This window comes from Spinacia oleracea, chromosome 5 (genome assembly GCF_020520425.1).
Source record: "Spinacia oleracea cultivar Varoflay chromosome 5, BTI_SOV_V1, whole genome shotgun sequence".
Taxonomy (NCBI): Eukaryota; Viridiplantae; Streptophyta; class Magnoliopsida; order Caryophyllales; family Amaranthaceae; genus Spinacia; species Spinacia oleracea.
Genome location: NC_079491.1, coordinates 108,388,089 through 108,405,522, shown reverse-complemented (window position 1 = coordinate 108,405,522; position 17,434 = coordinate 108,388,089). Strand labels below are relative to the sequence as shown.

Below are 17,434 nucleotides of genomic sequence, written 5' to 3'. Positions count from 1 at the left end.
CATATAAAACATGTAATTAGTTTTAAATGAGTCCTTAGGTTCTTTAGTGCAAAGTTGGGAGCGAAAATGCCTTAATTTGGCCTAAATATGGCCATAACGACCCAACAAGCCTAAAACGTGCATAACTTGATTGGAATGGGTCTTAGAAAGTTTAAACAAAGCATATAAAATATGTAATTAGTTTTAAATGAGTCCTTAGGTTCTTTAGTGCGAAGTTGGGAGCGAAAATGCCTCAATTTGGCCTAAATATGTCCTATAACGACCCAGCGAGCCTTAAACGTGCATAACTAGATTGGATTGAGTCTTAGAAAGTTTAAACAAAGCATTTAAAACTTGTAATTAGATTAAAATGAATCATTAGGTTCATTAGTGCAAAGTTGGGAGCGAAAATGTCTCATTTTAGCCTAAATATGTCCATAACGACCCAACAAGCCTAAAACGTGCATAACCATATTGGAATGAGTCTTAGAAAGTTTAAACAAAGCATATAAAACATGTAATTAGTTTAAAATGATTCCTTAGGTTCATTAGTTCCAAAATGGGAGCGAAAATGTCTCATTTTAGCCTAAATATGTCCATAACGACCCAACAAGCCTAAAACGTGCATAACTTGATTGGAATGGGTCTTAGAAAGTTTAAACTAAGCATATAAAACATGTAATTAGTTCTAAATGAGTCCTTAGGTTCATTAGTTCAAAAATGGGCGCGAAAATGTCTCATTTTAGCCTAAATATGTCCATAACGACCCAACAAGCCTAAAACGTGCATAACTTGATTGGAATAAGTCTTAGAAAGTTTAAACAAAGCATATAAAACATGTAATTAGTTTAAAATTAGTCCTTAGGTTCATTAGTTCAAAAATGGGAGCGAAAATGTCTCATTTTAGCCTAAATATGTCTATAACGACCCAACAAGCCTAAAACGTGCATCACTTGATTGGAATGAGTCTTAGAAAGTTTAAAATAAGCTTATAAAACATGTAATTAGTTCTAAATGAGTCCTTAGGTTCTTTAGTTCAAAAATGGGAGCGAAAATGTCTCATTTTAGCCTAAATATGTCCTATAACGACCCAACAAGCCTCAAACGTGCATAACTTGATTGGAATGAGTCTTAGGAAGTTTAAACATAGCATATAGAACATGTAATTAGTTTAAAATGAGTCCTTAGGTTCATTAGTTAAAAAATAAGAGCGAAAATGTCTCATTTTAGCCTAAATATGTCCATAGTGACCCAACCAGCCTAAAACGTGCATAAGTTGATTGGAATGAGTCTTTGAAAGTTTAAACAAAGCATATAAAACATGTAATTAGTTTAAAATGAGTCCTTAGGTTCATTAGTTCAAAAATGGGAGCGAAAATGTCTCATTTTAGCCTAAATATGTCCATAACGACCCAACAAGCCTAAAACGTGCATAACCATATTGGAATGAGTCTACGAAAGTTTAAACAAAGCATATAAAACATGTAATTAGTTTTAAATGAGTCCTTATGTTCTTTAGTGCAAAGTTGGGAGCGAAAATGCCTCAATTTCGCCTAAATATGTCCATAACGACCCAACAAGCCTAAAACGTGCATAACTTGATTGGATTGGGTCTTAGAAAGTTTAAACAAAGCATATAAAACATGTAATTAGTATCAAATGGGTTCTTAGGTTCTTTAGTGCGAAGTTGGGAGCGAAAATGCCTCAATTTGGCCTAAATATGTTCTATAACGACCCAACGAGCCTTAAACGTGCATAACTAGATTGGAATAAGTCTTAGAAAGTTTAAACAAAGCATATAAAACTTGTAATTAGATTAAAATAAATCATTAGGTTCATTAGTTCAAAAATGGGAGCGAAAATGTCTCATTTTAGCCTAAATATGTTCATAACGACCCAACAAGCCTAAAACGTGCATAACCATATTGGAATGAGTCTTAGAAAGTTTAAACAAAGCATATAAAACATGTAATTAGTTTTAAATGAGTCCTTAGGTTCTTTAGTGCAAAAGTTGGGAGCGAAAATGCCTTAATTTGGCCTAAATATGGCCATAACGACCCAACAAGCCTAAAACGTGCATAACTTGATTGGAATGGGTCTTAGAAAGTTTAAACAAAGCATATAAAACATGTAATTAGTTTTAAATGAGTCCTTAGGTTCTTTGGTGCGAAGTTGGGAGCGAAAATTCCTCAATTTGGCCTAAATATGTCCTATAACGACCCAACGAGCCTTAAACGTGCATAACTAGATTGGAATGAGTCTTAGAAAGTTTAAACAAAGCATATAAAACTTGTAATTAGATTAAAATAAATCATTAGGTTCATTAGTTCAAAAATGGGAGCGAAAATGTCTCATTTTAGCCTAAATATGTCCATAACGACCCAACAAGCCTAAAACGTGCATAACCATATTGGAATGAGTCTTAGAAAGTTTAAACAAAGCATATAAAACATGTAATTAGATTAAAATGATTCCTTAGGTTCATTAGTTCCAAAATGGGAGCGAAAATGTCTCATTTTAGCCTAAATATGTCCATAACGACCCAACAAGCCTAAAACGTGCATAACTTGATTGGAATGAGTCTTAGAAAGTTTAAACTAAGCATATAAAACATGTAATTAGTTCTAAATGAGTCCTTAGGTTCATTAGTTCAAAAATGGGCGCGAAAATGTCTCATTTTAGCCTAAATATGTCCATAACGACCCAACAAGCCTAAAACGTGCATAACTTGATTGGAATAAGTCTTAGAAAGTTTAAACAAAGCATATAAAACATGTAATTAGTTTAAAATTAGTCCTTAGGTTCATTAGTTCAAAAATGGGAGCGAAAATGTCTCATTTTAGCCTAAATATGTCTATAACGACCCAACAAGCCTAAAACGTGCATCACTTGATTGGAATGAGTCTTAGAAAGTTTAAAATAAGCTTATAAAACATGTAATTAGTTCTAAATGAGTCCTTAGGTTCTTTAGTTCAAAAATGGGAGCGAAAATGTCTCATTTTAGCCTAAATATGTCCTATAACGACCCAACAAGCCTCAAACGTGCATAACTTGATTGGAATGAGTCTTAGGAAGTTTAAACATAGCATATAGAACATGTAATTAGTTTAAAATGAGTCCTTAGGTTCATTAGTTAAAAAATGAGAGCGAAAATGTCTCATTTTAGCCTAAATATGTCCATAGTGACCCAACCAGCCTAAAACGTGCATAAGTTGATTGGAATGAGTCTTTGAAAGTTTAAACAAAGCATATAAAACATGTAATTAGTTTAAAATGAGTCCTTAGGTTCATTAGTTCAAAAATGGGAGCGAAAATGTCTCATTTTAGCCTAAATATGTCCATAACGACCCAACAAGCCTAAAACGTGCATAACCATATTGGAATGAGTCTACGAAAGTTTAAACAAAGCATATAAAACATGTAATTAGTTTTAAATGAGTCCTTATGTTCTTTAGTGCAAAGTTGGGAGCGAAAATGCCTCAATTTCGCCTAAATATGTCCATAACGACCCAACAAGCCTAAAACGTGCATAACTTGATTGGATTGGGTCTTAGAAAGTTTAAACAAAGCATATAAAACATGTAATTAGTATCAAATGGGTTCTTAGGTTCTTTAGTGCGAAGTTGGGAGCGAAAATGCCTCAATTTGGCCTAAATATGTTCTATAACGACCCAACGAGCCTTAAACGTGCATAACTAGATTGGAATAAGTCTTAGAAAGTTTAAACAAAGCATATAAAACTTGTAATTAGATTAAAATAAATCATTAGGTTCATTAGTTCAAAAATGGGAGCGAAAATGTCTCATTTTAGCCTAAATATGTTCATAACGACCCAACAAGCCTAAAACGTGCATAACCATATTGGAATGAGTCTTAGAAAGTTTAAACAAAGCATATAAAACATGTAATTAGTTTTAAATGAGTCCTTAGGTTCTTTAGTGCAAAAGTTGGGAGCGAAAATGCCTTAATTTGGCCTAAATATGGCCATAACGACCCAACAAGCCTAAAACGTGCATAACTTGATTGGAATGGGTCTTAGAAAGTTTAAAGAAAGCATATAAAACATGTAATTAGTTTTAAATGAGTCCTTAGGTTCTTTGGTGCGAAGTTGGGAGCGAAAATTCCTCAATTTGGCCTAAATATGTCCTATAACGACCCAACGAGCCTTAAACGTGCATAACTAGATTGGAATGAGTCTTAGAAAGTTTAAACAAAGCATATAAAACTTGTAATTAGATTAAAATAAATCATTAGGTTCATTAGTTCAAAAATGGGAGCGAAAATGTCTCATTTTAGCCTAAATATGTCCATAACGACCCAACAAGCCTAAAACGTGCATAACCATATTGGAATGAGTCTTAGAAAGTTTAAACAAAGCATATAAAACATGTAATTAGTTTTAAATGAGTCCTTAGGTTCTTTAGTGCAAAGTTGGGAGCGAAAATGCCTTAATTTGGCCTAAATATGGCCATAACGACCCAACAAGCCTAAAACGTGCATAACTTGATTGGAATAGGTCTTAGAAAGTTTAAACAAAGCATATAAAATATGTAATTAGTTTTAAATGAGTCCTTAGGTTCTTTAGTGCGAAGTTGGGAGCGAAAATGCCTCAATTTGGCCTAAATATGTCCTATAACGACCCAACGAGCCTTAAACGTGCATAACTAGATTGGAATGAGTCTTAGAAAGTTTAAACAAAGCATTTAAAACTTGTAATTAGATTAAAATGAATCATTAGGTTCATTAGTGCAAAGTTGGGAGCGAAAATGTCTCATTTTAGCCTAAATATGTCCATAACGACCCAACAAGCCTAAAACGTGCATAACCATATTGGAATGAGTCTTAGAAAATTTAAACAAAGCATATAAAACATGTAATTAGTTTAAAATGATTCCTTAGGTTCATTAGTTCCAAAATGGGAGCGAAAATGTCTCATTTTAGCCTAAATATGTCCATAACGACCCAACAAGCCTAAAACGTGCATAACTTGATTGGAATGAGTCTTATAAAGTTTAAACTAAGCATATAAAACATGTAATTAGTTCTAAATGAGTCCTTAGGTTCATTAGTTCAAAAATGGGCGCGAAAATGTCTCATTTTAGCCTAAATATGTCCATAACGACCCAACAAGCCTAAAACGTGCATAACTTGATTGGAATAAGTCTTAGAAAGTTTAAACAAAGCATATAAAACATGTAATTAGTTTAAAATTAGTCCTTAGGTTCATTAGTTCAAAAATGGGAGCGAAAATGTCTCATTTTAGCCTAAATATGTCTATAACGACCCAACAAGCCTAAAACGTGCATCACTTGATTGGAATGAGTCTTAGAAAGTTTAAAATAAGCTTATAAAACATGTAATTAGTTCTAAATGAGTCCTTAGGTTCTTTAGTTCAAAAATGGGAGCGAAAATGTCTCATTTTAGCCTAAATATGTCCTATAACGACCCAACAAGCCTCAAACGTGCATAACTTGATTGGAATGAGTCTTAGGAAGTTTAAACATAGCATATAGAACATGTAATTAGTTTAAAATGAGTCCTTAGGTTCATTAGTTAAAAAATGAGAGCGAAAATGTCTCATTTTAGCCTAAATATGTCCATAGTGACCCAACCAGCCTAAAACGTGCATAAGTTGATTGGAATGAGTCTTTGAAAGTTTAAACAAAGCATATAAAACATGTAATTAGTTTAAAATGAGTCCTTAGGTTCATTAGTTCAAAAATGGGAGCGAAAATGTCTCATTTTAGCCTAAATATGTCCATAACGACTCAACAAGCCTAAAACGTGCATAACCATATTGGAATGAGTCTACGAAAGTTTAAACAAAGCATATAAAACATGTAATTAGTTTTAAATGAGTCCTTATGTTCTTTAGTGCAAAGTTGGGAGCGAAAATGCCTCAATTTCGCCTAAATATGTCCATAACGACCCAACAAGCCTAAAACGTGCATAACTTGATTGGATTGGGTCTTAGAAAGTTTAAACAAAGCATATAAAACATGTAATTAGTATCAAATGGGTTCTTAGGTTCTTTAGTGCGAAGTTGGGAGCGAAAATGCCTCAATTTGGCCTAAATATGTTCTATAACGACCCAACGAGCCTTAAACGTGCATAACTAGATTGGAATAAGTCTTAGAAAGTTTAAACAAAGCATATAAAACTTGTAATTAGATTAAAATAAATCATTAGGTTCATTAGTTCAAAAATGGGAGCGAAAATGTCTCATTTTAACCTAAATATGTTCATAACGACCCAACAAGCCTAAAACGTGCATAACCATATTGGAATGAGTCTTAGAAAGTTTAAACAAAGCATATAAAACATGTAATTAGTTTTAAATGAGTCCTTAGGTTCTTTAGTGCAAAAGTTGGGAGCGAAAATGCCTTAATTTGGCCTAAATATGGCCATAACGACCCAACAAGCCTAAAACGTGCATAACTTGATTGGAATGGGTCTTAGAAAGTTTAAACAAAGCATATAAAACATGTAATTAGTTTTAAATGAGTCCTTAGGTTCTTTGGTGCGAAGTTGGGAGCGAAAATTCCTCAATTTGGCCTAAATATGTCCTATAACGACCCAACGAGCCTTAAACGTGCATAACTAGATTGGAATGAGTCTTAGAAAGTTTAAACAAAGCATATAAAACTTGTAATTAGATTAAAATAAATCATTAGGTTCATTAGTTCAAAAATGGGAGCGAAAATGTCTCATTTTAGCCTAAATATGTCCATAACGACCCAACAAGCCTAAAACGTGCATAACCATATTGGAATGAGTCTTAGAAAGTTTAAACAAAGCATATAAAACATGTAATTAGTTTTAAATGAGTCCTTAGGTTCTTTAGTGCAAAGTTGGGAGCGAAAATGCCTTAATTTGGCCTAAATATGGCCATAACGACCCAACAAGCCTAAAACGTGCATAACTTGATTGGAATAGGTCTTAGAAAGTTTAAACAAAGCATATAAAATATGTAATTAGTTTTAAATGAGTCCTTAGGTTCTTTAGTGCGAAGTTGGGAGCGAAAATGCCTCAATTTGGCCTAAATATGTCCTATAACGACCCAACGAGCCTTAAACGTGCATAACTAGATTGGAATGAGTCTTAGAAAGTTTAAACAAAGCATTTAAAACTTGTAATTAGATTAAAATGAATCATTAGGTTCATTAGTGCAAAGTTGGGAGCGAAAATGTCTCATTTTAGCCTAAATATGTCCATAACGACCCAACAAGCCTAAAACGTGCATAACCATATTGGAATGAGTCTTAGAAAGTTTAAACAAAGCATATAAAACATGTAATTAGTTTAAAATGATTCCTTAGGTTCATTAGTTCCAAAATGGGAGCGAAAATGTCTCATTTTAGCCTAAATATGTCCATAACGACCCAACAAGCCTAAAACGTGCATAACTTGATTGGAATGAGTCTTAGAAAGTTTAAACTAAGCATATAAAACATGTAATTAGTTCTAAATGAGTCCTTAGGTTCATTAGTTCAAAAATGGGCGCGAAAATGTCTCATTTTAGCCTAAATATGTCCATAACGACCCAACAAGCCTAAAACGTGCATAACTTGATTGGAATAAGTCTTAGAAAGTTTAAACAAAGCATATAAAACATGTAATTAGTTTAAAATTAGTCCTTAGGTTCATTAGTTCAAAAATGGGAGCGAAAATGTCTCATTTTAGCCTAAATATGTCTATAACGACCCAACAAGCCTAAAACGTGCATCACTTGATTGGAATGAGTCTTAGAAAGTTTAAAATAAGCTTATAAAACATGTAATTAGTTCTAAATGAGTCCTTAGGTTCTTTAGTTCAAAAATGGGAGCGAAAATGTCTCATTTTAGCCTAAATATGTCCTATAACGACCCAACAAGCCTCAAACGTGCATAACTTGATTGGAATGAGTCTTAGGAAGTTTAAACATAGCATATAGAACATGTAATTAGTTTAAAATGATTCCTTAGGTTCATTAGTTAAAAAATGAGAGCGAAAATGTCTCATTTTAGCCTAAATATGTCCATAGTGACCCAACCAGCCTAAAACGTGCATAACTTGATTGGAATGAGTCTTTGAAAGTTTAAACAAAGCATATAAAACATGTAATTAGTGTAAAATGAGTCCTTAGATTCATTAGTTCAAAAATGGGAGCGAAAATGTCTCATTTTAGCCTAAATATGTCCATAACGACCCAACAAGCCTAAAACGTGCATAACCATATTGGAATGAGTCTACGAAAGTTTAAACAAAGCATATAAAACATGTAATTAGTTTTAAATGAGTCCTTAGGTTCTTTAGTGCAAAGTTGGGAGCGAAAATGCCTCAATTTCGCCTAAATATGTCCATAACGACCCAACAAGCCTAAAACGTGCATAACTTGATTGGATTGGGTCTTAGAAAGTTTAAACAAAGCATATAAAACATGTAATTAGTATCAAATGAGTTCTTAGGTTCTTTAGTGCGAAGTTGGGAGCGAAAATGCCTCAATTTGGCCTAAATATGTTCTATAACGACCCAACGAGCCTTAAACGTGCATAACTAGATTGGAATGAGTCTTAGAAAGTTTAAACAAAGCATATAAAACATGTAATTAGATTAAAATAAATCATTAGGTTCATTAGTTCAAAAATGGGAGCGAAAATGTCTCATTTTAGCCTAAATATGTTCATAACGACCCAACAAGCCTAAAACGTGCATAACCATATTGGAATGAGTCTTAGAAAGTTTAAACAAAGCATATAAAACATGTAATTAGTTTTAAATGAGTCCTTAGGTTCTTTAGTGCAAAGTTGGGAGCGAAAATGCCTTAATTTGGCCTAAATATGGCCATAACGACCCAACAAGCCTAAAACGTGCATAACTTGATTGGAATGGGTCTTAGAAAGTTTAAACAAAGCATATAAAACATGTAATTAGTTTTAAATGAGTCCTTAGGTTCTTTGGTGCGAAGTTGGGAGCGAAAATGCCTCAATTTGGCCTAAATATGTCCTATAACGACCCAACGAGCCTTAAACGTGCATAACTAGATTGGAATGAGTCTTAGAAAGTTTAACCAAAGCATTTAAAACTTGTAATTAGATTAAAATGAATCATTAGGTTCATTAGTTCAAAAATGGGAGCGAAAATGTCTCATTTTAGCCTAAAGATGTCCATAACGACCCAACAAGCCTAAAACGTGCATAACCATATTGGAATGAGTCTTAGAAAGTTTAAACAAAGCATATAAAACATGTTATTAGTTTAAAATGAATCATTAGGTTCATTAGTTTTAAGATGGGAGCGAAAATGTCACTAAACCATTTAAGTTACTGATTTCTCAATGTTCTTAGTTATATTGTTGAAAGCATTAGTGGAACTTTCCCTTTTCTTTTTTCATAGAGTTTTTTTGTTTTAAAGGAAATGGTGACGCCGCCGCCAAAGAAGAAGGCTAAACCGTACCATGGTAAAGGAAGTGAGAAAGGGAGCACCAAAGGTAGTTGTGTCCTTAAAAAGGGATCTGGATCAAAAAACAAAGATACATCAAAAAGTGATAACCACATTGGTAGTAAAGTTGATGGCCTTAGGGTGGAGTGTGAACTACTATCTTACATGATGTCCAATATGCCTAAATTTTCATCAGCATTATCACTTCCTGCTTCAATTTTCTCGTACAAAAAGGACACACTGACTTCTGTCAAATCTCGTGATATCTCTGAGTTTCTCACGAAGGATTTCGCCGGTATTAAAGTACTTCAAGTTTATATGATGTATGTTATTCTGCCTATGCTATCTCATTTGATTCTACCTACATGGCGATTTATAAAATCTTTGTCATCCTTTGATCTTATGGTTAATGACCCTATGTTTGCATATGTAGGTACTTGTATCATGAATACATATGCCCCTTAAAGTTGTCTCATATTAACTTTTTGTGTCCCGATGCAATTTCTTGTGCCGCAATGAAGAAGAATCGTTCAAGCGTTATTGACTATATAAAAGATGCTTTCTTAAATGAAAGGAAAAAGGATGTGCAGTCAAAATTCTTGTTGGCTCCCTACCATGAAGGGTATCTTATATAACCTGCTAACTTTTATATATGTTATTTATTTTTTAATATTATTAGAACTCTTGTTTTCATGCAATTGGGTACTTTATAATAGGAATCATTGGGTTCTTATCGTCCTTGATCTTGTCTTTGGCCTAGGATACGTGTTTGATTCGGCCACTCCTCCCCCTCCCGAGACACGGAAGTTAGAAGGGTTCAATTGTATACAAATGTAAGTTGAATGTACGAACCCATTTGCAACTCATTATATTATGTCAATAAAACACATGCTATATTTAATTTCTTTATTGAAAGTAATATGATTAGATTTTTGATAGAGAACTAAAGTGTTATAATTATTGTTTATGTAGGGCATATAGAATTTATTGGACTAATCTTGAAAATGACAAACGGAAGATTAAGTCACAAAAGTTACGATTCATACAGATGAAGGTACTAATTAAAGTTTGCACTCCTTAAATCTCTTAATTTGAAAATGTTTGCTTTGACACATATATACGTGCCTCATTTGTGTAAATAGTGTGCTCAACAAGTTGATGCAGTGGATAGTGGTTATTATGTGATGAAATACATGCATGATGTTGTCACAGTATACAATGAATACAAGGATAATTTGTCTGAGGTACGTGAACTTATTTAATTAGGTATAAGATTCAATTTTCTCTTAAATTAGTTTTCGAGTAATTAATACCAAGTTTTTGTTTTTTGAAGGATTATGTACAAAGAGAAATGCCATATTCTGATGAGGAGTTAGAAGAAACTCGAGAACAATGGGCAAAGTATTTTAAGGACAACTATTTGATGGATGCCGGCGAATGAGTTTGTTGTCTAGTAATGTTATGTTTTATGTTTTTGTTATGTGTTGGATATGAAGTTGGATGCTACTTGGAGCATATATATGGTTGTTGGAACATATATGTAATATACAGGTCTAATTTATAAATTCCCGTTTTGCCGGGTTTAGCAAATTACATAGGAAACTATGGCAAAAATTTTGCAACCTATTAAACTATTTATAATGTTTTTATTATAATATTTTGTCAAAATAATAGGATTGTCCAGGGATAAATATATAAATAGGCATCTGATCGTAGCTATTAAATTTATTTATTTTAAAAAAAAATATTAATTGCAGCGCGTGTGATAGCACCAAGTTGCAAAATGACAACTAATTACAACGCGTATTTCACAACAAGGCGTTGTAACTACTTTTTATTTACAACTTATAGGGTTGACCCGCGCTGCAACTAATACACTATTTGCAACTTATACAGGTGTACCCGCGCTGCAATTAACCTATTATTTGCAGCGAACATAGGCGCTGCAAAAAATCTTAAAGTATTTGCAGCCATCACAATTGTAGCGCGCGAAAACGCTGCAAAAAGCCCGTTTTACCCGCGCTGCAAATGTGATTTTTTCTACTAGTGCGACCAACTGAAAGGAGCAGGAATCTTTTCAAAGATGGATTTGCGTTCGGGTTATCATCAATTGAGAATCGCTGATCAGGACATACCAAAGACCGCATTCAGGACTAGATACGGACATTATGAGTTCATTGTTATGCCTTTTGGGTTAACCAATGCACCTACAATATTTATGGACTTAATGAACCGTGTATTCCATCCCTATTTGGACAAGTTTGTAGTGGTTTTCATAGATGACATCCTAGTGTACTCCAAGAGTGAGGAGGATCACGCTGAACACTTGAGATCTGTGTTGAGTACCCTGAGAGATAACCAGTTGTATGCCAAGTTCTCAAAGTGTGAGTTTTTGTTGGAAAGTGTTGCATTTTTGGGACATTTTGTGTCTAAGGAAGGAGTGGCAGTTGACCCTGCTAAGATCAAAGCTGTTAGTGAATGGCCCACACCCAAGAGTGTGACTGACATTCGAAGTTTTCTGGGATTAGCGGGCTACTATAGACGCTTTGTGTAATACTTCTCTAGGATAGCCAAGCCCATGACAACCTTGATGAAGAAGGAAGCAAAGTTTGAATGGAATGACCAGTGTGAGGAAGCATTCCAAGCCTTGAAGACGCGATTGACAACCGCGTCAGTGTTAACCTTGCCAGATGAGAGTGGTACCTATGATGTGTATAGTGATGCCTCTAAGAATGGTTTAGGGTGTGTATTGATGCAGAACGGGAAGGTTATTGCGTATGCGTCGAGGCAGTTGAAGCCATATGAATCCAATTATCCTACCCATGATTTAGAGCTAGCTGCTATAGTGTTTGCATTGAAGATATGGAGACACTATCTGTATGGTGTGAAGTGTAGGATATTTATGGATCATAAGAGTTTAAAGTACATCTTCACACAGAAGAATCTGAATATGCGCCAACGAAGGTGGTTGGAGTTAATCAAGGACAATGATTTGGATATTCAGTACCATGAAGGAAAAGTGAATGTAGTTGCGGATGCCTTGAGTAGGAAATCAAGTCATAGTGTTAATGCGTTAGTAGTTGCTAACGAGCTGTGTAAGGACATGCAGCGTTTGAACCTTGAAATAGTAAGTGGTGAAAGCCTTGAGGGAATGATGAATGCCTTGATCATCCAGCCGTTAATATTTGATGAGGTCAGGGAGAATCAAGCTGGTGATGTAAAGTTGGAGCGAATCAAGGAAAAGATTTCGCAAGGTAAGGAGTTAGAATTCCGAATCCATGATGATGGAAGTTTGAGGTACAAAGGCAGGTGGTGCGTGCCACACAAGTGTGGAGAATTGAAGGAGAAATTAATGAAAGAAGGGCACAATACGCCATATTCCGTGCACCCAGGTGGTGACAAGTTGTATAAGGACTTGAAAAAGATCTATTGGTGGCCAAGAATGAAGAACGAAGTGGCTGAATTTGTGGCTAAATGTCTAACTTGTCAGATGGTCAAGATAGAGCACATGAGACCTCAAGGAAAGGCCCAACCTTTAGAGATTCCAATCTGGAAATGGGACTGTATTTCTATGGACTTCGTCACTTGTTTTCCCAAGTCGAAAACCGGAAATGATACAATTTGGGTTGTGGTAGATCGGTTGACCAAGTCAGCAGTGTTTATGCCAATGAAGGAAACCTGGAAAATGGAACAACTTGCTAAATCTTACATTAAGAATGTTGTGAGGTTACATGGAGTTGCTAAGGATATCGTATCAGATAGGGATTCAAGGTTTCTTTCGAATTTCTGGAAAAGTTTGCAGTAGAGCTTTGGTACGACATTGAAAATGAGTACAGCCTTCCACCCAGCCACAGATGGACAAACTGAGAGAACCATCAAAACCCTTGAGGACATGCTTCGGGCATGCGTCATTGATTTCCAAGGAAGTTGGGAAGATAGCCTGGATTTGATTGAGTTTTCATATAACAATAGTTATCATGCTAGTATTGGAATGGCACCATTTGAGGCCTTGTATGGAAGGAAGTGTAGAAGTCCCCTTTGTTGGAATTTCATTAGTGAAACCGTAGTGTTGGGACCTCAAATTATAGAGGACACCATGAACCATCCAATCAAAGATTCAAGCGGCGTAGGATCGCCAAAAGAGTTATGCAGACTTGAAACGTAGGGATGAAGAGTTCAACATAGGTGATAAGGTGTTGCTCAAAAAGTAACCAATGAAAGGTGTCATGAGATTTGGAAAGAAAGGGAAGTTAAGCCCTAAGTACATAGGCCCATATGAAATCTTAGAAAGAATTGGAAAGGTAGCTTATAGACTAGCCTTGCCTATGGACTTGCATAGAGTGCATAATGTGTTCCACATATCTCAATTAAGGAAATATATCTCGCATAAGTCGCATGTGTTGCAACCGGAGACCATAGAATTAGACCAAAGTTTAACCATTGAGGAAAGACCTGTCAAAATCCTTGATAGTAAAGTGCGTAGTACACGTACTAAAGATGTGAAAATTGTCAAAGTATTGTGGTCTAATCAAGAATCTGAGGAAGCAACTTGTGAAGCGGAGGACGAAATGAGAAAGAAATATCCCGAGATTTTTCCCGAGGTTAGTTGAGTTACGGGGTCGTAACTCGTGTCTTTTAAGGGGGGTAGATTGCGGTAGAATTTCGCGCTTTTTACCTTGTTTTCCCCCATTTTATGCTCAATTTAGTGCTTTCTATTGAATTTGCACTTATTATTGTCCTGTTTAATCATGTAAAGAGTACAGCAACTTAAATTTTTTGCAAGTGAACGCATTGAAGTCCCATAAAGTCTCAAGTTTTGAGTTTGAATTTTGATTTCCGAACCCAAGTTTCGGAACGAAACTTCTTTTAAGTTGGGTAGATTGTAATACCTCGTATTTTTATATTATTTATAAATATATTTTATTATATTTATAAAGCATTTTACGATTTTTGGAATTTATTTCGCATTTAAATATTATTTAAATGTATTTTAATTAATTAGAACATTTATTATTTTAATTAATTACGAAACGAATTCAATTTAATGGGTCGCAAGTAATTTTAAAAGGTTTGGGTTTTAAATGAAAAAGTCCAATTCGTTTTATTAAACGGGCCCAATCAAAAGAATTTAATTCAAGTTCTACGCTAGCCCAATCATTTAATTCCCTCAGCCCAATTCTAATTTTCTAAGCCTAGCCCATTGAAAATAGGGAGCCCATAAATAAGACTCCCCTCATTAAATGTCCCCCACACTCCTCTTTCTCTCTCCCTTTGTTCGTCCGGCTCACTCGGCCGCAAGCACGAGCCTCGTGTTGTTTTTGCGTGCCGCTGCCTTCCCTCTTGTTGTGTCGTTGTTGCGGTGTGGTGCTGCCAGTCGCACGCCCACACTCCCCTCTCGTCGCTCTGCCTTGCGCTCACCCTCACGCACCAGCGCGCGTGCCCCTGCGTGCGTGTGTGTGTGTGTGTGTGTTGTTTTTGTTCGTTGTTCAATCTTTTTCGCCCAATCACATTAATTCGTGGTTGTTCCATGCTATAGGCCGGATTGGTATAATTCTCTTCTTCCTTACCTATTCTATTTAAATTCCGTATTTTAAATTATGATATTATTATTGTTTCGAATAATTAAAATGCTGGGAATCGGTTATGAACACCGTGCTTTGAGGATTTACGTGTTGTGATTCATTAGGCTTGTTTTAATTAATAAAGTATGAATTTTCAGATTCGTTTATTTAATAAAGAATTTATTTTTACGATGTTAAATTGGTTTTATTGGGATTTTCAAGTTAGGATTTTAACCTAGACCTAATGAGTCAATTGATTTTCATAATTAGGTGATGATTTTAATTATGATAATCAATTATATTTTCAGATTTGAATAAAGGCATAAAGTGTTGATTTTTTATTGATTTTAAAGGCGGAAAAAGTATGTTTTCGTACTAGGGATTGGTTTTGCAAATTGAGACGATTATATTATTGAAAAACGATTGAATTCTAAAGTTTAAATGAGGTTTTAGATTTTATAAAGTTGCTGGAAATTTAATGAACATGAAAATAATTTAAGTTTCATTATTTTGGTGATATGAGGTGATTCTAAGTGAGTGCTCGTTATTGCAAAGTGGCCCCTACACTTAGGTATTCAAGGTACGTACAAGTCTAGGGCGACCGCACCATTTGTCAAGAGAATTACATGATTGTTGTTGATGTGAATTATATTACGTGGAATCATGTTTATTTTGGTGAACGATCATGTGATTTATGATGTTGGACTTATTGGATTAAGTGTTGAACAAGCATGTTGAGATTATTATGAGTATGGATTTCATTGTCAATCATGTTGTTCAATATTTATGCATGTATGGTTTGTTTCACATGCAAGGGATGAATTATTTATTATTATGCTATTGTACGGGACGTCTAGCATACTCTGAGCCAATTATTCGTACCTCGTTGTACTATTCATTTTACCACATGTGAAGGGTTAGCTCACGTAAGCCACCACACATGTAGGGTTCAGTTGGGAATATTTTGTATGGAATGAATTAGGATTTTGTCGTGCAAGGGCACAACCCTTATGTTAATGGGCATGATGTGGAATATCACTTTGGTGAGGAGGAACATGGTAGTAATTTCACAAGTGTCTTGCTTTGTTGATCACAAGTCCTAAAGCATTAAAATAAGATTGTTTTGGTTGTTGTTTATTAATTGTATGTGTGTATGTTGTTGAGTCTTGAGTTCACCTTTAATAAAATATTAATAAACGTAAAGTGCAACCAGAACAAGCTTCAAAAATCTTGGAACGTATATACCTTGAGTATGAACAATGGGGGGAGACTTGCCGGAAATCTTGATCTCCTACTAATGATACAAGACGTTGTTTCATTTATATTATGCGCAGGAATTCTGTCGGTATGGACCGATTTTATTATTTATTATTTGGTGTATGGTTGGCTCCCATCACCTTTCCTTTATGAAATATCTCTTTGGCCCGTTCGAAGCTTATTCTAATTAAATTTTGAGTCAAGAGTCGAGTCTTGTATTCATGATTTGTTGGTTAATTATTAAATGGCTTCTGCATGATGATTAGTACTTAGTGAGTGATGCATGTTTATAGTGTCGTTTCACTCTATTCTTGTAAGTACTCAGCTTTTGCTAACTACGTGCTTTGTGTCTTTTGGTCATGGCCTTTGCCTTAATGACCCTATGATGATCTATCATTTGCACTTGCATTGATGGGGCCGGAGTAGAATAATATAGCAGGTTGGTAGATCGAAATCATGTGGCTTGGGATGATTGAGAGAGTTGCATGCTTTCGTATTTCGAACTACTTTATTTAATACTTTAATTACGTTTGAATTCGTTGAACTTTTTATACTTTGGTTTTTGGGCCGTCATGGTTCCAATTTGTAGGAGGCCTCGATATTTTATTAATTATGTTTTTAAAAGTTAGTTGACATTAAATTCCGCTGCGTAATTTTGGTACTAGCCTTAACCGTTATCACGGTGGCGGTAATACTTTAGTAATTCCTTTATTTTAAGTTGGAAAGTGGTTTTATAAAAGAAAGGAATTATTAGGGTGTTACACTGGGCTGGATTGAAGTTCTCACTGACTGCCTGGAGTTGGTTCGAGCTTTCGAGCAATCTGGATCGATAAATTTAGAGATTAGAACCCTAGTTTTTGATATTATAAATGTAGTGCAGACCTTAGAGTATTTTTGTATTTCTAAAGTGCCTAGAGTCCAAGTCGCTAAAGTCCATAATCTAGTTGTTCTAGCCAGAAAAAGGGATTAGCTCTTTTAGTCTTGTCTTTCCTTCTGCCAAAACAAAAAAAATATTTGCTTAATAAATAAGATAATACTATAAAACAAAAAAAAAAATTAGAATAGAATATAAGTGCAAAAATATTCACCTGAAATTGTCCCAAAAACATATTCTCAAATTTCAAGCCCTGTAGGTTGTTGAATTTGAGGGCGTCAAAATCGCAGCCAGGCATGTATTATGAAATACATGCCATGGGCTTATTTGTAATTTCTCAGCC

At 34.8% G+C, this 17,434-nt stretch overlaps 1 protein-coding gene across 2 annotated transcripts; it reads left to right on the top strand.

The window, feature by feature from the left end:
* Positions 1-9,348: 9,348 nt before the first annotated feature.
* Positions 9,349-10,969, top strand: LOC130461006 (uncharacterized). Of its 2 annotated transcripts, none has more exons than XM_056828867.1 (6): positions 9,349-9,722; positions 9,833-10,021; positions 10,116-10,232; positions 10,372-10,453; positions 10,542-10,643; positions 10,733-10,969. In XM_056828867.1, exons 1-6 carry the CDS (start codon positions 9,376-9,378, stop codon positions 10,838-10,840), a joined length of 945 nt encoding a protein of 314 aa, XP_056684845.1. In that variant the 5' UTR covers positions 9,349-9,375; the 3' UTR covers positions 10,841-10,969. The 2 variants fall into 2 exon arrangements, with proteins under 2 accessions (XP_056684845.1, XP_056684846.1); XM_056828868.1 differs by having other exon boundaries at positions 10,612-10,643; positions 10,733-10,921.
* Positions 10,970-17,434: the final 6,465 nt, after the last annotated feature.